The sequence below is a fragment of the Epinephelus moara genome, chromosome 21 (assembly GCF_006386435.1).
Source record: "Epinephelus moara isolate mb chromosome 21, YSFRI_EMoa_1.0, whole genome shotgun sequence".
NCBI lineage: Eukaryota > Metazoa > Chordata > Actinopteri > Perciformes > Serranidae > Epinephelus > Epinephelus moara.
The window spans coordinates 7,460,963-7,482,340 of record NC_065526.1 but is presented as its reverse complement, the minus strand read 5'-3'; the positions used below and the strand labels follow the sequence as shown (position 1 = coordinate 7,482,340).

General features: G+C 42.9%; 1 protein-coding gene across 2 annotated transcripts; it reads right to left on the bottom strand.

Moving 5' to 3' along the window:
• Positions 1-5,355: 5,355 nt before the first annotated feature.
• LOC126383216 (BTB/POZ domain-containing protein KCTD1) lies at positions 5,356-19,931 on the bottom strand. Of its 2 annotated transcripts, XM_050033703.1 has the most exons (6): positions 19,611-19,931; positions 14,806-15,099; positions 13,817-13,995; positions 12,680-12,824; positions 10,051-10,356; positions 5,356-6,572 (listed from the first exon to the last, which is right to left on the bottom strand). In XM_050033703.1, exons 1-6 carry the CDS (start codon positions 19,617-19,619, stop codon positions 6,411-6,413), a joined length of 1,095 nt encoding a protein of 364 aa, XP_049889660.1. In that variant the 5' UTR covers positions 19,620-19,931; the 3' UTR covers positions 5,356-6,410. The 2 variants fall into 2 exon arrangements, with proteins under 2 accessions (XP_049889660.1, XP_049889661.1); XM_050033704.1 differs by lacking the exon at positions 14,806-15,099 and having other exon boundaries at positions 19,611-19,905.
• Positions 19,932-21,378: the final 1,447 nt, after the last annotated feature.

The following is a 21,378-nucleotide window of genomic DNA, read 5'->3' as shown; positions in this document are numbered from 1 at the left end:
TGTGCATGTATGGTGCAGGAGCATGTGCTTGTGTTTGGGGCGAGGTCAGAGGCCAAGAAAAAATATTTGCACCTGGGTCAATCACAGTTATGTTACACTACTAGCTGACATTAGCATTTAGCTCAAAGCACCACTGTGCCCAAGCCTCACAGAGCCATGAGTGTGGATGATGACTCTTGATAGTCTAGAAGATTCAGAGATCCAGTGTTTTTGGGGCTCAACCCTCACAAAAGACTAAAAGTTAGGTGATCTCAGGTTCTGCTGCATCAATTTTGACAACAACCTTCTTTTTTAACAACACATTCTCGCTCCAACCTCGTCACATATTGGCGTTTGGTCATGGACTTTCCACATCCACTTATGGCGTGCAAGGTACCCTGGGTGTGTTGGTTGTTGCCATGTAAAGTTCTGCCTATTACATGCATTGTCTTCTTTCTAAAAACACTTACATTTTCACAGGAAATTTACCATTACATACAGCAGTGCAAATTAACATTTTATTTTTCAAACAACGAACGCACATGGTTGGGTTTAGGAAAAAAGGAACAGGGTTTGGCTTTATAATTTTACATGAGGTGAACACTGCTCTTCCAGGTTACCCCAACTTTCGTTCTTGTCCAGCCGTGTTTCCCCCTGACGCCACCAAGCGGCGTTTAACTATAACAGCGACCGGCCTTGTATCATGCCAACATTAAAGGACGCATTTTCCGTCAGTGTCTGACGCCACAAGTCACTGCCCAGGCACTGGATTTTGACAACTTTGGAGTGAGACCGGGTTGTTTTTAAATATGTGAAAGTGCAACACTAAAATTTACATTATTAAAAGTGTTGTGGTGGTCAGACTTTTGAGTCACAGAAACTATATTTCAGAATTAGACATACATGCACTTGTGAATGATATAAGGTTATTTTTTGGCTTTTGTCACGAGCCATCCACCTCCATCGTTGCTTCACTGTCCAAGAAACTGCACTGCTGCCAGGGTATCTCGAATGGCCGAACTGACAAAACCGCCACAGACGTTATCAAAGCTTGCTGGGTTACAATCTGTTATACATTAAAAGTGGATTATTACAAGTTGCCTTTGGCTCCTACAGAATAGAAAACTTGGGGGACGTTAAGGATTATGCGTTAATGTGGTGCTGCAGAAACAAAAGGAGCAGGGGTTTCACTTTTGCATGCAGCTTTCCTCTCCAACAAGTTCAAGCCAAAGAACCCATCAACGCAGGTGCTGAGCTCCACTTTTTTGTATTTAGATTTGCTCCATTTTACATTAAGACTTGAATTTCTATAACTCAAGCAAAGCCACTGTGACATATTATTACACTAGCGAGTGTCCATTTGAGATATTATCCTACCAGCGATTGTCCATCTAAGAACATTTAAAGCCCCAAAGACTGTGCAGGCATTCATCACACAGATGAACTAATTTCTCCAGTAGAAATAATGGCTAGAAATATGTGGCCATTATATTATAATAAAGGTATTTATGAGCCTTCAATCTCGCAGCCTCACTATGAGATATCTTTGAAAATTTGAAATCAGCTCCCGAGGCTTCGGGAGGGGGAGGAGAGAAGGGAGAGAGGGTGAGAGAGGGAGAGAAAGAGAGAGAAACGGCAAGGGAGAGATGTGGGAGTTGTGTTTTGCTTTTTCGCCACGGGTTACATTTATAATTATCTTGCTGGCATAAAATGGCCAAGGGGCTTTTTCAATAAAGGTAGGAGGCACCTACAGTACAGAATATTACCTACAGATCAACACAGAACAAGAGACAGGACTGCGGATAGAATAAGACTGAATCAAGAGTACAAAGTACATCATCTAATAAGTGTATTTAGTCAGGACATTCATTAGGAACAGTAGCCACTGCTTGCATGGCGCCATAGAAGTAAGCACTGTGAGGGCTGATGATTTGAAGACGAGGTGAATGAGTCCATCCACTGACCTTCACTTGTGGTGAGTAAGCAGAGCCTGCGGAGTGAGGGAAAGATGGCCACGGCCACTTTCTCCAGGCCCTACTCTGCCTTTTGATGACTGGAAATAATCACTAGAGAGAAAGCGAGTGAGAGAGACATGATCACAGACTCAACACAGAAGAGAGGAGGATCTCAAATTGCTTTATTCTCCTCAAAACCCCCTGTCCTCTAAAGGACTGGAAGTCAGCTTCTTAATACCATTCATCTTTTCTCCAACCGACTGTGTCCGGAGAGGAGGATATCTCTAATTCCTTTTCAAGTCAGTCTGAATCCAGGAAGTGAGAAGAGATAGGGCTGGACGGGGTCTCATTATACTCAGGCTGCCCCACAGGTAACAAACTTAAAAATCACATAGGGTGCATAAAAAGTACAGCTGGATTTTAAACTGAACACATGTTCAGTCTCTGTCTTACAGCAGCCAAACAATATTTTATTTTGGGAGAACAATGACTGTTTTTATACTCATCCATTGAAGTTGAGTCATGGACCGTAAAAATAATGAACATAGCCACCGTGACATCACCCACTGGTTTGTGGACTCGAGTTTTGCAGGCACGAGTTTGGCATTTTGGCTGTAGTGTGATGCCCCTCCCTCTGTCTTTGAGAATGTTCCAGCCAGCCTCATCACACAGGAGGGTAGTTGCATTGATTAGGCTCACCTGGGCTTCCAGGCTATAAAAGCTGCCTCATGTGTTCACTTGGCCTGACATCCACTGGGCATCATTGCTTTTGGTTTGCACCTTCAACACCTCCTCAGCACACCTGACACACACCCATGCATGGCTTCCATTACTGACTTTGCTGACCTACACACTCCATTGGTTATTTAAGTTAGTTTTAGTTTAATAAATTCTGCTTGTTTTAAGTAAATCTTTTGTGTGGACTCCCTACTCCTGAGTAGCCATCTTGGATTTTTGGAGCAACAACTGACCATAGTTGGACGAGAGGGTGGAGCTGTAGAGGAGCGAGGGATGTATCTGACTCATCGGACCTCGCACTCACACACTTCATTATGCATAACTTTAAGCCTTAATAATATTTAAACAGTTGAGATATGTAAAAATTCATCCCTCTTGCAGTTGTAACGAATGCTAAAATTAGCTAAAAGGACCAAAACTATTTTTGGCACCAGGCTGTTGACATGTTTATTTCTGCTTTAAAGTTGGGCATTTTAAAATAATGGTCTAAGGGGACTGACGCTGTTTTGGAGCCAGCCTCAAGTGGCCATTTGAGGAACTGCAGTTTTTGGCATTTGTACCTTGGCTTCATTTTCAGGCACAGACGTAGCCGCTTGGATTCATGCAACTAAACCAACTTTCTACCCAGGTATACTACATTAGTACCTTAAGCATTTTAATTCTTAAAATCGTAATGATATGTATAACAGGAAGTGTTTTACATCTTAGGAGATGAGCTTAGGCCTAATTGCGTTCTTGCCAAGAGCTGAGGAGATAAGAGGTTTGTTATCACTGTACAATAAATACAAAGCCAGCAGCCTGTTAGCTTAGCTTAGCACAAAGACCTTAAACAAGGGGAAACAGCTAGCCTGTCTCTGTCCAAAGTTAACAAAACCTACCTACCAGCACCTATAAAGCTCACTTGTTATGCACAAAAACCAAAGTGTTAAATGACAGACTGTGGTTTTACAGTATTTGTGCTAAGCTAAGCTAAGCTATCAGGCTGCTGACTGTGGCTTTATATTTTCAGTACAGAAACACTTTGCAAGAAAATGAATGAGGGTTTTTTCCATATTTGTGGCAGCATAGCTCAAAAAAATCAAGACAACTGTTCAGTTTATGATAAAAGCACCAAATTTGGTACATGTATACCTTATTGCATGTAGAAGACACCTGGATACTGGGGCATCATGGCGGCAAATTCAAATATGACCACCACCTGAAAACAGTTTTGGCCATAACTCTTGAACCAGTTGAGCTATAAGCTTGGTGTCTATTTCATGTTTTTTGACCACAAGAAATACATTGGAATGCTTATTTTTATGATTGGATGCATCTGGACCACTAATTTGCATATTTCCAAGATGGCGGCCATCTAAAATAAGCTTTTTTTAAAAAACGCTTTTAGCAAACTTGGTGTCTATTTAATATTTTTAACATTAGAAACACAATGGAATACTCAGATTCATGAGTTATTTTTAAATTATATTTTATTTGTGCTCTCTTATTTGCATAATACCAATATGGCCACTATCCCACACACATTTTCACCCAGATTCAGTTGTAAGGATGAATTTTTTCCATATTGTGATTCCATGCCCCCTGCTGTGCCAAACAGCATTGGAAAAACTCTGATTTTTAACATGAAACTGCTTTATTCAGTGTTTTTACTGGCTTTAATCACCTGGTTGGTCTGTTTTGGCAAAGAGGACACCTCTGTGGATAATTCGGCTTTCCCTAAAAACCTCCTGAGCAGTTAATGCTGAAGGAATCCTATACGTAAGAAACTGACTGCAATGATGGCATTGCTCCGTCTTTATTTTTTGATTGAGAGAGCAGGAAATTACATAATGACAGTGACATGTTTTAAACGTTTATCGGGTTGTATTTTGCTCATTTGAAATGATCAACAGGCTGCTGAGAATTTGCTGAAAGTCTGAAGAAATGGCTGATGATGTCGTATAGATTGAATATTAGAATTGTGTTTCAATTTTTTTTTACATCGATCCGTCAGTTATATATATCGCCTCTAACACTTGAATGCTGAGTTGAACTTTTATCTTAAGTCTGGTAACTGTAATAGTTTTAGCAGAGCGTTGATGTGTTTGATGCCTGCTCCATGAATAATTTGATTTTATGATTGAAAGCAAAGCATTGCTGTGTACCACTCACAGTTGCACCTCTAGCCTATGAGAATAACAGTCAGTCAAAAGGGAATCTAGGGCAAAGAGGCCTTGAAGGGGACACATATAGCATAAACCGTAGATAGCCAAAGAAAGTGGAGATTCTGCCAAAAGGGATGAAGACAAGACGACAGGGCTCCGTGTGGGATTTCACTTTGGATTTTGGCCCTGCAGGGATATGTGGAAGCACAACTGACAGGACTTGCGTGGAGAAGTCGGCTCCATTCAATATAACTAAGTAAAGAATGCCCCATGTAGTCACTGATGCACCAGCATAAATCCTCCAAGGTACAATATTGCCTTGGCAAAGTTAGCTTCACCTCTCTGGTTGTAGAGAGCTATAACACTACATAATGTAAAAGATTCTTGTTTGCCACTGAACACACACAGGATGCTGGAGAGAATCTTAAGAGGTAGGATAGATGCAGTAAATTCAAATTTAAGGAATTACCATTTAGCTGTGCAGACATGTGAAGCCAGTCCCTACAGCGATGTAAAAACAGCGAACAGACACCATGACAACTTTAGTTGAGATTTATTTCACATTTGTTTTGCTACATTCCTCTTTACTCAAATCTAGGGAGCGTAGGTGGGTCAGTCATCTTAGAAATACTTTATATCCAACTTCATATCAATATGTGCTACAAGTAAAAGTGATCTTGGAGTGGGTAGTACAATAAGCCTTAATCTGTTCAGTCATGTCTGAGGCAACAAATTTGCTTTAAAAAGATTCAATGTAAAAAACACAAACACATATACAATGAAAAAATTTACAGGTCATGACTCGGAGGAATATTATGATCCAATTAAATCATTCCCAAGGTAGCACACAGGGGTTAGTAGTTCATACTCCCCGATGAAGCAAATGTGACATAATAATTTACTAAATTATTTTCTGTACTGCTGCATATAGGATGGCCTTTGATGCTTAATTTTGATGAGACTAATAATGTCAACTATATGTCATGGCATAATCCAATAAAATAACTTCCATTAAAGTAAAAAACACTTCATTGGTATCACAATATTCAACATCATGTGAAAAAAGATGCTTTGTTGAAACTAACTGTTTATGACAACTGAGACATTCTGTACTGTAAGCAACACATTAGTGACCTTTTTACAGCAAGGGACTAAAAACAGACTGTGCCAATTTGCCAGTGAGACATCAAAATCAAATCACTGGTGACAAGCTATGCAACATACTACATGAGCTATATTTGTTTTTAATTTATATGGGTATAGTAGAAATCATATTCAACCTAATGTAGGCTCCAAGTTTTAAAACAAACTTTGCTTGGGGATCCAGCGTATATAAATCCTTTTTTAATTGTTTTATGGGGGCTAGACATTCACAAATGTCCTTGGAATCTCAAACTTATCAAATGTCTTGTATCTTCTTATGGCAAAAAAATCTCCTGTTGCACCTCATTTTTATTCTCTAGATGGTTCTCAAGTTTAAGAAAACAAAAACATCAACAAGGAAACGAAGAAAAACAGAGTCCACAGAGCTCTGCAGCATCGAGCGTTTGGCTGCCACAGAAAAGTCTAGCACCTCCTGCTGCTCAGGAGGTTTCTAGTCCAGCTGCTCCTGCTTTATCCTGTTTGAATTGGATCCTCGCTGACTCGTCCTCCTCAGTTCCCTCCTCAGGACGTACTCGCTGAATTGGGATGAGTCCACGCCTCCGCCGCAGGAGCCGGCGATCTCGAAGCCACGTTGTTGGAGGCGCTCTAGAACCTGGAAGGGGTGGAACGGGATAGAAGGAGGAAGATGTCAGTGGCAAAACAGGACACCAGTCACAGAGGGGAAACCATCATTAGCATTCTTTACCAGCAGGCAATGCTCACTCATACAGTATATCTTTCATAGTCAGTGCCAACCTGGTCAAGATGCCTGATAAATCATTCCTGGAGGTCTACCAGTCCCCATGAGTTATGATGCTAAAACGTTAATGTGACCTATAACCTTTTGTTTACTGCTGCAAAACCTGAAAGCACATCATCGTCCGAAACTCTTCTAGTTACATGCTGCCGAGTTAGTGCTAGGTCTGGCATTGGAAACAGCTCTGGGAGTAAGCTGCAACATACGGCCTGTGACGGGAATTTGGATGAGACTTTCACAAGACTTTCACAAAACCAAGAGCCTCTCGTTTTGCCTCATGCCTCATTTTCATTGTTTTCTGGTGTACATGTGTGTTTGCCTGCATGTGTGTGTAGCTGTTCCTGATCACGCAGCCTTGCAGACATCTACAGACCGTGTCCAGGGGGGCTGTAGGATCACATTCCATCGAAGAGGCCCCAGGGAGCTGTGAGGCTTTCTCTCTGCCACTTGGCTCAGTGTGGGCTGCTCAGCAAAACCCCCTCTCCCCATTTCTCCCCCAGCCCCCAGGCCCAAGCCTCCGCCAAAACTACAAAGGTCCCCCTACTGCTGGCAGCTCTCTCTGCCCCCCTTCCTTCTCTCAAAACCCCCGCCCTGCCTCCATTAGCCGCAGATACAGCATCCACCGCCGGCGTGCTTTAATAACCAAACAGGATTATGGGCCCTGCCTGGGGACAACCTGCCAGGGAGCATGCTCACTCTCTTGCTTGCTCTCCACGACTCACACACTTCAGAGACGGGTTTGTTTGTGTGTTTTTTGGGAGGGAGATGGAGATTTGACTTCCTCAGATGGAGACACAGTCCAAATCATTGTGAAATCTTTTCAAATATGCCTCTCCTCCATCCTTTATTGATGTGTATCTGAGGATTTTGCCATCAATGAATTAGTGGAATATCAATATATAATCAGGGAAATACAATATTGCCAAATACATGCTGAATATAAAAGAGGACTTTAACACATTTTTCAGTGTGTAGAAGTTTTCTTTTTAAAGTCTTGTTTTACTCTTACAATATGGTTTTGCTTAGAACTTATTATGCTTCAGAATGGATCACAAATCTTTCTATACAGTGTATAAATGGACATCTTTGCAGTGGCGCCCCCAGGAAAGTTTTATAAGGTTGGCCAAGAGGGGCCACTGAAAATCTAGGGGCGGCACACCAAAACCAAAAAATATAACTGACTTTCAGGAATTCTATTACTCTGTTGAAGTTGTTGAAAACTTTGCCAATATAAGAGTAAAGGAATCGCATACTGATATACATTGGTTTCTTACTTTAAAGTTAATGTTACTATCTCATGTGCAAAGACTAATGTCGGTACAGTTAACATTTTGAGTTGCACAGAACTCCTGTGGTAATGTGTTATCTCTACAACTCATTGTTTATCAAATAGGCTGGTTGTCCTTTTCCTTAAAATATACAGCTTTAGTTTGAAGGAGTTCATTGACTATACAGAACATTTATTGTGAAAAGGCCTTCTCAAGTTTAGGGCTTACTCGTGGTTACCCATAGAACCTACTTTGAAAACCATGCTAGTTGTTCCCTGGCCAAAATTTGACCCAATTTTGGAGCATTTTTTAGCCCCCTTCCCAACAAGTTATACAGACAAAGTTGGTACCAATGGATGCCTTAATTTGTCTAGTTTCACCTGATACCACTACCTTGACACCTAAAAAATAATTGCGCCACAGCCTCTTAAAGGAAATGACCACTTTAGACTGAAAATACAGACAGTACTTACCCTCATGCCGACAAGAAGTCCAGTGTAGTTTTTTAATCCACAAAACTCGTTCAGGGTATCGGAGGATAACAGCTAGCCAAGAACAAGAACGTCTCTGAACGTTCTCGAGTCTCGCGCGAGTTGCCATTTAAACACAGCACGCCTGCAGGCTAACTGACCACGATGAGAAATAATGCTATAAAAGTGGAGTAAATTACGTCTTTTCAAGTCAGTTTTGCATGCCGCGGCTTCAGGACACTTGGATTACGACGGACGAGCCGTTCTGACGTTTTTGAAATGCATTAGCGGAGTTTTATTACATTTCCATTACATACAGTTCCATACACTTCAAGTGTATGGAAAAATCCGGCTAGGTGTTATCCTCCGATACCCCGAACAAGTTTTGTGGATTAAAAAACTACACTGGACTTCTTGTCGGCATGAGGGTCAGTAAGAACTGTCTGTATTTTCATTCTAAAGTGGCCATTTCCTTTAAAACAGTAATGTTTCCCTCCAATTATTTTTGCCAGGGTGGCAATGAGGGGACCAGCAATTACATTAGGGGGTCATGGCCTCCCCAGCATCACTGTATCTTTGGATAATTAAATTTCAAGTCATAGTTTTGCTCCCCTTGAACTCTCCCAACACCTTAAAGATGTCAAAGTACGTCTTTGAACAACAGAAAAAGTCTTGTGGGTTTGCAGAACTACTATTTGGTAAGAAACTGTACTAAAGCTGTGTTCTACTTATTTGTTTCTTGGACACTGCAGACCAAAATGTGTAGCTGCTTGGCTTTATTTTATTTTAAATTGAGCATTGATCCAACAATCGCCTAAGACACTCTGGGGAATCATCTTATGTCTGCTTAAGTGTTTCACTGCATTCTGAATTGCCCACGTCCTCTTTCTGTCTGCCAGTTCCCCCCCAGTTTGCACATTCATGTGAGTCTCCAACATGATTCAATGTGTCGGCTATTCCTTCACTTAATGGGTTGAAATCCACCATTAATGCATTTACTATCCTTTCTCTGCAGGTTGGCACTGATCCCAACTTCAGAGGGAAACTTTAAAACAGTCAAAATGTCTTACGGACTTAACTGTAAATGCTTTTCATCCACATGGAACACAGAGGAGCAATGGGTGCAATGTAGGGACTATATTATGAGTGTTGCAAAGGGATGCATAATATTAAAGCTGACCATCTACCAACTCCAGAGCCAAAGTCGAAATCATTATTCCGGTCAGATCCCAGAAAAGTAAAGATGGTGGTAGAGTTGCGTAATGATGGCTTGCTAAATTGATGCTTTGATGAACTCATCAAAGGGCTCATTTTTCCGCAAGGCTGTTCTTGTGACTCGATTAGATTAAAAAAGATAAGAATTTGCAATCAGACATCAGTAAAATTCCAAAAGTCTACAGTATAACAGCAGATGAAAAAAAAGCTGAATGAACAGATCATCACCTCAGTCAACTCCTTGGGCATACGACTGAATGCAAAAAATATAGAGAAACATACTTTATCTAACCTTTGAGTGTTTATACTTATAGAGGCATGCTGAATAAAACTCTCAGGATAAGAGACAACACACCCACAGCAGCCCACAGTTCCCATTACCTGGACAGAGTTGAGGTGGCAGTACCCATTGAGTGGGAAGCGGATGACATGCGTGGAGTCATGGTTCCAGCCAGCATTGACAGAGTTGCACATGACATCGCCAATTTCCGGAAACACGTCTTCAATCAGGGCCTTGTCGCCGCTGAGCGTAATCCTCTCGCCCAGGTCAGGTGCAACACGCACCACCAAGCACTCGCAGGGACGCGACACCCGGCCCAGCTCTTGGTCCTGGCGCCAGCGCTCCAGCTCAGCAAGCATGGGCTGCAACTGGAAGTATCGCGCCTCCTCATACAGCAGACTGTAGTCCTGTAGGAGACGGGGCAAAGGATATTATGTATATTATCTTGCATGTGCTGTTTGATATGGCAGTTCTGTTTATGTTAGCTCTGATTGTACCAGGTTATAGGGTAACTGTGGACCCTATTTTATAATGTTTTTGTATCTAAGTGACTGATGGGAATGACAGTTTTTGAGATCAGCCCAGTATTGAGCAAGATCTTTGCAGCTGGATGCAGCAAAACAAGCTGCAATATAACATTAATGGGCAATTAACGCTTTTCTTTTACCACTGACAGGCTCAAATTATCATTCTAAGTGTCTGACAACATTACGGAAAGGATCCCTACAGAGATAGACCTTGTTGCTAAAGAGTAAGATTCTTTTGTTTAACTAGAAAGTACCCAGAAATCGCTCTCACCAAACCCACCAGACTCCATTTAGATAAACAGTAGTTTTATCACCATACAACACACCTCATTCAAGGTTGACAGAAAACAAAATAAAACCCTCAAAAGCCATCTTGATTCATGTCTTCACTGTTCCAACACTCTCCAACTCTGGTTTGGTCGAATAAACCCTTAACTCATCCAGTTAGATGTCAAAACATGCTCGCTATGCACACGCTAAAATTACTGTTTTTTTAAATAGAGTCTGGTGGGTTTGGCGATGGCAATTTCAGGGCTGTTTCTAGTTAAACAAAAAGGATCTTACTCTTTAATAAAAAGGTCTATCTTTGTAGGGATCATTTCCAGAATGTTGCCAGACACTTAGAATAATAATCTGAGCCTGTCAGTGCCAAAAATAACGGAAATTGAAGGTGCACAAATGCCCCTAGTGGTTACATTATAGCCTGTTTTGCGGCTGCTGACTGCAGCGCTCTCACTCAATACAGGACAAACATGTCCAAGCTGTCGTTCCCATTAGTTACTTAGACACAAAAACATGAGAAAATGGGGTCCAGGTTGAAAAATACCCAAGTTACCCTTTAAGTAACAAGTCTTGCTGTTTAACATTCATCCAGTTACTTTTGTTAAACCTGACACTTTAAGGAGCAAATGTTAATACAGGGAATTACTGGACATATCTATCACACAAAAACGATGAGTTTAAAGATTTACAGGCAGTTAAAATGTTGCATACTGTAGTACAAAATCAGAGTGCGAACAGTTTGTGACTCATGCTGGGTCACAAGGTCAACACTGCAAAGACCATGATTAGCAAAAACCTTTCCAACATAGGCATTGTAGTATGAATGTTTTATTTACGGATACTTAATATCCCAACAGTCTATAATCTCTCCTGTTTGTTTTATTTTTGTTACATAAAGCTCATAAACTCCCTCAAGCTATCATGCAGAAAGCATTTGATGTATACCGTACAGAGATACTTAAGGTAGACTAAACTCAACTGGAGGAAGCTGGTAGACTAAATGCAGCACACAGTATATCTTGCTTGTACTCGAGAGCAAAACAACCGAAAAACAGACTAAGCTAATCAGTTTACGGTTGTGATTTTCTTTCTAATGTGGATCCAAACCAAAAAAGAAACTTGAAAACCACCGTTCTACATGAATGAGCAATAAACCCGAGCAAAGACACCATTCAGCAAAAATTACAAAAGCTCCAGTGTGGAGTAGATATAGTGCGACATGTAACACAGGGTTGCGTGGGGTAGAGGAGCAGATCCTTTACCCGCAGGACTGCAGGGCCTAAATCTCACCACGTTCGAGTTTTCTCATGCTCCTCTCAAAATCTACTCAATGTGAATGTGGCCTTAGCTTGAACTTGAGCCTGTCTTTTGTCTTTGCTTATTTTAGCTGACATACTTTCCGCTGATTGAGTCACACTGTGGACAGTCCATCAGATAATGTGGTTATTTGTTTTCTCCCAGGGCAAGTTAAGTAATTACTGACTAAATGACACATAAGAGTTAAAAAAAAAAAAGGAATGCTAATGTGTCACATACAGTGAGACTCACCCTGGATGGACACTTGGCTTGAGAACACAGAGCGCTGATGAAATCGAGCACATGCAATGTGGTCATGGGCGCCAGAGCATTTATTTATTTGTCTTGATGCAAGCTTATTGTTTTCCTTACATATCTCAAGAGAATCTTTGGCCACAGAGAGCTGGAGGGGACCAAATTGCGTCTCGTGATGAGTAAATGCATTATGCTTGAGCTTTGTTTGCCCTGATACTCTGTCTCCAGCATGGGAACCGTTTTAAGCGATTCAAGGAGGACCAGCGACCAAAGGCATTCCACGGCCTTAGCATTCATTGTGTGTGCTAAGTTGTAGGACTGCTGACTGGCTGATGGGACTTTACAGTTTCTAGGATGGACATCCACTCACTTTGAAGTCGTCTGGGATGAGGAGCTTGGACGTCCTGAGGAAGTTGAGGATGTAGCGGAACATGTGTCCATCCCTGTCAATGAAGTAGTGTTGCTTCAGGCTGTCCAGGACTATAGGCTCTGTGCCATCAAAGAGACGACCAATTCTACCCAGAGAGAAGGGAGGGGTGGGGGGTGAGGCAGAAAGGGAGGGAAGAAGGGAAGGAGGGAGGGAGGGGGACAACATGTCAACATTTCCAATCTTACATTCCTTGACTTTTGCGTGCAAAAGCTCGAAACATGAGTTCTGAACTAATAATATGCATAATCAATATACTACTCTCGAGCTCATGTTCCTTGCACCTTGAATGGTGGGAGACAAGGAGGAGAAAGGAGAGGGAGAGAGGAAAAAAATTATACAGTGAAGCAAGAGCATGTGCAAAGGGATGTGACTCACTCATTTTCTCAAGCTCTGAAATGTTTTTCACACCTTCGCACTGACATGCACACATTACTGAGCTCGATACACGCATCAGGAAAGAAGGAAAGAAAGAAAGAGATTAAAAACAGAGGTGGTCTTGAAAAGGTCAGGGCCAGCTGGTAGTTGGTTGCCCGAGGCAGGGTGCCAGTCACCCTCGGGCCTGAGCTCGCAGCGACAGTGCGGCCTCCCAGCCTCCAGATGGCCCCATGCCCTTTGGCCCTTTACTGCTGCTGTGACATCTGTCAGAATAACCAAGTTGCTTTTGTCTGTGCACTGCATTCTGCACTCCTACAAATTGTTTATCGCCCAAAATAACTGTGGGCTTTACTTACACAGGGAGACATTGTGCGATACTATCTGATAAATCCAACTGATGCTGCAGATTTTTTTGGAGGGGATAGAAGGATAGAAGGAGTAAACATTTATACTCCCGTCAAGTGCATCCGCGAGATGTTTCTGTGATTTGACGGGATGTGACATTTGACTGTTTAATGTCACGGGATGACATTAAACATTAAACAGGATGACATTCTGACGCTGATAAATCTGGCTGGAAAAGAAACTCCCTGTAAGACACTGAATCTTCTGCGATCTCGTCCCTTGTTTTTCGAGCAAAATACTACACCCAAAACCTCCATCACACGCTTGAAATACAGAAGCGTGGTGGAGCAGACTCACCGGGATTCTGGGAATTTTGTTAAGGTGGCCAGACTGCTGGTGTACATGTGTCCGCCCACATCAATGTGCACAGGGGCGTTGGACTTGGTGAGCTGTGCAGGTGTTGGGATGCCCTGGTTGCTCAAGGGAGACACTGGTGACCGTGTGATCATGGGCCTGGACATGCTGGAGCGATTATCCTGTAGGACACAACACAAGGAGGAAAATATTACAAAGGAAGATGTTTTTTCTTCTGCATATCATATAAAAAATGCACGATTACAACCACGGGCGGCTGGAAAATTAAGATTTAGCTCATTTAAATTTGTAAAAAAAATAATTAAACGCAACAATATTTCGGTACAACATGACACACTCCACAGTCAGGGAATGAAAGAGAAGATTTTCGTCTCTGCAAGTTAGAGCAGCCTGACCTTGACCTGAATGTTGCCACAATCCACAAGCATCCACTCCTGTGGGCCATAATCTCCAAAACCAAATTAATTTGGAGCATCAATCTCATAGTCTTGGAAAATGAGCAATAATGACTCTCGATTTGAACACTGTAATAGGATTTGGAGAAATTGTCGCCTGTTAACCTACAAACACCATTAAGGAGACAATTTGTGTTAAGCTCTCAGAAGGAAATTACTTCAGTTCACCCCCCAAAAGTTTCAGACCCCGAGTGCAGATGGAAGAAAATAGCCCAGTGTAGTGCCTGTGACGCCTCAATTACTGCGGATTATTACAGAATGAGATAATACAAGCATTTTCTGGATATGATTAAAACTGTTTTAAGAGTAAATTAAAACAGGAAACAGAGGAAACAGTGCGTGCGTGATATTCAAATAACGTGACAATAGTGCGCACTCGTTTAAGGACATCTATTCACATGCTGCGTTCAAGAAAACCTAAGTGTGTGTCACTTTGCTCCTGCAGCAGTGAAAGTGACAGTCCGACCCCAGTCTCTTTTATTTAACCCCACACATTATCGGACTTTGCGTGTTTACCTGCGCCGGCATCACTGTGTTTGGAGAGGAAGTCACCGAATGGTCATTTTGCTTGAGAGATGCTGCGGGAACCGGCTCTCCTCTGACTGCGAACATCAGTGAGGGCTCCCTGCACTCCGCCGCTCGGATCGGCAGCCGTTTGAGGGAAGCGTGCACGGACTCATCCACAGAACTGATTGGACGCGGTCGCTTTCTCGCTTTCTGATGCGTTAAGTCCATGATGTCCGTCTCGTCCATTACAGCGCAGACGTCGAGGTGAGCAGATAGGACGCGGTCGGCTTTTTTCCAACGCACCTGCCAAATGTGGAGAGGCGTGAAAAGCGGGATAGCGAGCACACCGGGGGAAGAGCGGCGCCGTGGCTGTCACACGGAGCAGCTTCTTTGCAATGGCTGGGAGAAGTCAAAGCCCCCGACAACATTAGCATTGTAGCGCCCGCGGCTCTTTTGGGCTGTCGCTGTTTCAGTGGCAGGTATCTGCGTCGCATTTTCACAATAAAACAAATCTTGCACAGGGGGAAAAGGGGAAAACACCGTCTGGGTGTGGGTGTAGGGTCAAGGCGCACATCTGGACCTGCCACAGCTGGCCTTTGCCCCCTTTTGGAGCAGTGTTTCTGCGCGCGGTCACCCTCCTCCTGATGCTGCTGCCCATTGTTCAGCTTTTTTGTGTGTGTCTGCGGGTCAAACCCTCCTTCAACACAACAAAGTCCAAAGTTCAGGGAAAAAAACTCAAGTGATGACCAACCCACTCAACCACCTGGACATAAAGCCCCTATATAGCTCCCTCCACCCACAAACACACATCACTCACAAGCACCTGACTGATCCTGGTCTTTCCAATCACACAAAAGCAGCCAGTCATTGCATTTTCAGCAACATTGTTAATATAATCTTTTTATTATCTGTGCATTTATCATTTGTGTGACCTCATGTGCACAAGCACCACAACATCCCTCCAAAAACAGCAGTGTGTCCCTCACAGAAGACACTTGAAGCATCTTTTTGATCAGCCTCTCATTGGCCGCCCGCCTGACAAACATCAGAGTTACTGTGTGATGACTGCAATGTGTAAACACCACCTCCGCTGACCACATCAGCATTGCAAAACCACCACGCTAATGATCATGGAGTATAAAAACCACACCACAACATGTCCAATTGCTGTTAAAAGTACTGCCACAGCACTCTCCTGGGTTGTTTTTTTCTTCATAGAAAATGCAGGGAATCCACAAATTTTAATAACATTCAGATTAAAATTAATTAGTTCAACCACTGGCCTTAAAACATCCACATTCCTGCTTCTCATTGGCAGTGTGAGTTTCACACCTAGATACCCAATTAGCAATTAAGCTTGCCTTTGAGTGTAGGCCTCCAATGCGGTGTGTGATCCTGGTCTGATTTGCATGCCGCTTGTGCACGCGCTGATAAGCGCAGGCAGCAGCCATACATAGTTTTAAAATTCAACTCCAGAATCCCTCGCAGAAGGCAAAGGGGCCTGCAGGGCAAAAGAGAGAGAAATCACATGGCTGCTCTTCAAAAGGGGACCTGTGTAAGGCAGCCGGCAAAGTGCGTGGGATCACACTCAGAATGCAGGTAATTTGTTCCCTGACTAATTTGTGGAGATGGTGGTGTGTGTGTGTGTGTGTGTGAGAGAGTGAGTGAGTGTGAGAGCGAGTGTGTGCCTGTGGAGAGTAAGTTCTGAAAACAGCTTGGTGGAATTGGATTTCCTCAAAGCCTTGTCATCGCAAAGGTGGATTGAGTGTAAAATCTGTAAGGCATTATGGAAAATTGCAGGGGAGAGAGAAGAGAGAGTGAAAGAGAACGGGTGGTTGGGTGGGTGGGTGGTGAAGGGGGGGTAGCGGGTTGTGGGAATGAGCTCTTATATCACAAAATCACTCTGAGTTGTTGGAAGTAAAGATACACATGTTTCGGACCTTTTCTTGGACCAACATCCACGTCACATTTCTGGCTTTTTACACCTAAGTCTCAAGGACAGTTCAAAGGTCACCACATCCTCACAATCCATCACTCAGCACATGATGCACGGCCAATCAGTGACACTCACGAATCAGCCATCAGCTTCAAGATGCGCACTCAAGATCCTCCACACCTGCACTCTTCCTACAGTACCTGTTGCCATTTTGAATTTGGCACAGTGCTACAAAAGTCTCCCGTGTTTGTAGACGTGTTCCCAAACTTTCCAGCCTTTCTGAAACAAGTCGCAACGCATGTGTTTGGGGAATTTGCTCGTTTACCCAGCTTGTGTCATTTTGTTGCACCACAGTATGCACAAACAAATCTAAAACAGGCACAGTGCATCAAAAGCCCGGAGTATTTGGGCTGCTCCAGTTACCCCTGTTGTTTTTTTCCATCACTGGCCTCAAGTCTTTCAAGCCGTTTATGCAAAATCATCATCTTCTTTACATCTCAAGGAGCAAACACACACCGTATAGCTCCGTTTGCATCTTTTAAAAAAAGCCAACGCGGGGTATATTACCCACAAATGCTCCTGAAACTTTAGGAAACAAGTGCCTGTCTGCCATTGCAATAATCAAAGGGCCTGTTGGGATCAACATCAGCAACAAACTCATTTTCCATCCCACAATGCAGCTCTTCAGTGTTTCGACATATCGCACAAGACACAATTAGCATTTCAGATCAGAGCATTAACATTCAGTTCGAGGCAGGCAGACTGGTATTTACATAATCTGGATGGGTTGTCTCTGCTTTGTTGCCCGTGGCCATTTGTTTCAAATGTCCACACACAGACAACTACAGACTTTGGGTTCACTTCAGTCACTGCCGGCTGCAAAGGCAACAAAATAACAGGTAGTGAGGCGGTAACAGAACGCTCGGGGTAAACAGGATATGGTTGTCTGGTCAGGTGTGTGTCACTGGATTTTTTTAAGTGGTCATTAGGCATTGTGAGGCAAAGCGCCCAGGCAACATTTTAATAAAATGTCAGACAGTGACATCAAAGCAGGTATTTAGATGAGAACAGAGATATAAAACCTCACAAATCACAACTACACGCAAATACCATGTTTCTCAGTAACAGCAGTATGTGTGTAAGTTTGTGGCGACAAATAAAGAAGTGTGTTCAGTGTGAGAACTACTTTGGTGTTTAGTGAAAGGATGAAGAGGCTGCCTTGCAGTAAAAAAAAGTTACCAGAGCAAAGAGACCTTGCTGACCTGCTCCGGAGCTACGAGAAATTTGATTTTCTGGATAAGCTACTTTTTTTTTAACCTGGAAAGTAAAGGTAGCAAATAAAGGGAAATAAGGCCTCTGGATCATAGTTATCCAATCTGTGTTTCAGAACTCGAGCCACTCTGGTAACAATAACTAAAAAGGCAATCTGAGCTGATACACAGTTTCAGATTTGACATCCAAGCAGCAACTCCAAAAAACACATTCCCTGAGTTTTATCACCAGCACAGCTACTTGTCTCCCTCAACATTTGTGGAGTTACTGTAGCAGTCGTCAGCGTGACATCACAGATAAGGAAGTGTGATCAGGGCTCGGTTGCCGCAGGCTGTTGGAGACAGTGGTGCATGTTCAGTGGCAAACTGTCCCAGGGCAAAGGAGTGGCAGAGCCTTAATATGAAATATAACAACAGTATTTCTCTCCGAGGGGTTCTGTTGGGCAGGTAAAGCACCTCTAACTTCAAACTGAAATGTGGACTTTCTTTTTAAATATTTATCTTCTGCTGGATCAGTGTGTTTAAGTGTAATCTTAGTGGGAAACAGATGTACAGATGCTGTGTAAAGTAGTGGGGTTTTGTCGTTACAGCGCCATCAAGTGATCAGACCTGACAACCCAACATCTCAATCTTATTCTGTTTATTCATGCGCCCTCTGAAACTGGTGAAACTGGCTTTCACTGCAGGTGACCTAAACGTCAGAGGGGTTTGTTTATGATGTTACATTTAATAAATGTTGTTTAAAGTCTGCCTGCAGTACAGCGAGAAAGATTTGAGTGACTGAACCTATTTTTTGTGTAGGATGTAAAATATAATATCACAGTATAAACTTTATGAACATCAGCAGATGTTGATTCACACAATACATGCTCCCATGGGTGAACTAGGTCAGGATTATTACTTAGCAAACTATATTTGCCGATTCGCAGTCGGACCTTGGAGTTGATTACGCACGGCGCGGTCAGAGAGCCAAGAGAGGAGAGGACAAAATTCGCTCCTATTTTTGTCTCCGTTTACATAAATATGATTCTCTTAACACGGTTACGGCTTGTATTAAAGGATGATTCACAGATTCTGCATTGACGTGTGTAAAAGGTACATCCTGTCTTACAGAATAAGAAAAAAACGCCTGCGGCAAAATTACTCCACAATGGCGTCTTTCATTAGAAGATCTGGGGCAGCCAGGAAATAGAACTGTTTCGCGACAAAAACTGGCTTCAGAAAACACTTCATGGACACGACGGAGGCAGGTTTGAGTAAGTTAGGAGCAAGTTGTGGAGCCCCAGCGACACGGATACGGCGATGTGTTCGGAGCTCGAAACGCGCCAGGAGCGAATTCACACGGTGGACAAGTGGAGTGTTTGCTCGACAAGATCGCAGTCTAATCCGCTGTTCGTTTACACCAGATGCACCAAAGCTTCTCATACGATAGCCACGCGAATACATTTGTACAGTAACTGAGGAACAATAGCCAGGAAGTGGTTAAATATTTTTTAAAGAACTGTACCGCTCGAATCGCTTGGCACATGCGTAAAAGCTGCTGCGCCTCAATGTCCCAGTCCACCCAGCCTCGGAAATAATAGCAAACCAAATAAATCTCCGCTTACCTGAAACATAGAGCGGCATAAAGTAGCTTTTTATGCACCTTTTCCCTCCGATTTGGCCCACGATCTGCTTCTCTTCCTACACCAGTGAGAAATGCAATAGCTTGGCTAAGGTAGACAGAACAAAATACAGAGAATACTTGCTCCAGGGCTCCGAAACCCCTCAAGGCAAAGATCAGGATACAATTAGCTCATGTCTCTGCCCCAGTCTAAACCAATCTGCAGAATAAAACTCCCAGCAAAGGAAGAGATCACAGCGGCAGTGCCTCAGTCTTTGTTGAGTTTATGTTTTTATAAAATCAAATAAAGAAATCTTTTTTTTTTTCTGCATTTACAACACCCTCACTCCTCCTGCCTCCAACTTGCCTATTGCCTCCCTCTCGCAGAGAAGCTGATTTTAATCGTTATGATTAGTTTTGATGTAACGTTCCCCCGGGCGATTGCTACAAATGGATGGAGTGTTTCTTTGCCAGGGAGGAAAAGCAGCAGATGATGATAATTATATAGATTGTTGGTAGAGTCCTTTGATTTTTTTCCCCCCCTCTCCTACCCCTCAAACATCTAACCTATCTTGTGTGCGTCTTTAACACATGCCATCCACGCAGCATGTGCATCGGACAACTTGTTGATTAGCCTGGAAATCAACTTATTAATTTAATGGAATGTGGTTAATGAAATTCCCACTCCTTTGTAATCTTTTCGGTCTCTTTTCCTCCCTTTGGACAACCTCCAAATGACGTAGTTGTATAAATAAGCACTTGCAGCTTGCCTTGCCCCAATCAAGTCTGAATCAGTGCCTGAGGGTGATGTGCGAGCTCATTTCAAATGTTCAACCATGCATGATTTCAGGAAGATTGAGGCACTTCTGAGGCTTTTAGATTTACTTGGGGAATGCAGTCAGCAAAGGAAGTGCATGTTTAAAGTCAGTCCTATTGTGAAATCCCTTCATGTGAACGTGCATGATTATTCCGCCTGACTCCAGAGTGCTACTTTGCGCACATCTGGATTTAGGATTGACAGTTATTTCTATACATTCTCAACAGTTATCCCCACACATGCACAGTGGACTGAAGCTGAAAATGCCCGCTCTTGCGCCCCCTACTGTCGAGAGCATTCACTTTTTTAACAGCAGCTATGAGAGCAAATGAATCCTGCCATGTTATTGTAACACTACCCAACTTTAAAAGCAGGAAAAAAAGAGAGACAACATCCATTTGAGGCAAATATTTACAAACAGGCTGTGTATCTTAATGTCCATCCAAGTTTGTTCTCAAGTTTGAGCAACAGTGGAATACGAGTGCCACGTGAGGGACCCAGTGACTGATGGATGCGAGCATACAAACAAAAGCATTTTCCAGTTCTCATCAAAAGAGTTTCCCTCTCACAGCATCTTTTGTAGATGATAAACAGAATTGCTTTTTGAGGGAAGGCCAGCTATCCCTTCCATCCGATCCAAGGGCCATTAAACTTTCCACTTTTTTGACCAGCGTGTCCCACAGGAAAACAAACACAGGATTAAAGTGTTACAATGAAGTTATTTGCCCTGGAGGTTACTGGCTGGCGCAGGATACACCATGCCCCAACTATCATCCCACACGCACACACACACATTTTTATGCCATTAGTCTGACAAACTATAGTGAACGCAGAGCGCCCCCAGGCCTTAAAATCCCATGCGTTACCCATTTTACACACAAATGGAGCCCATTCATAATGGGATCCTCTCACTTCAGTATTCAAAATATGCATCAGATGTTGTTGAAGCTAACCA

Bases quoted from the DNA above. Each gene is read 5' to 3' on its own strand.
- LOC126383216 (XM_050033703.1), bottom strand. The intron at 13,996-14,805 runs GTAAACACGCAA...TGTGTCCTACAG, and splicing joins ACACAGTGATGCCGGCGCAG to GATAATCGCTCCAGCATGTC. The intron at 6,573-10,050 runs GTAATGGGAACT...CACCCCTTCCAG, and splicing joins GCCACCTCAACTCTGTCCAG to GTTCTAGAGCGCCTCCAACA.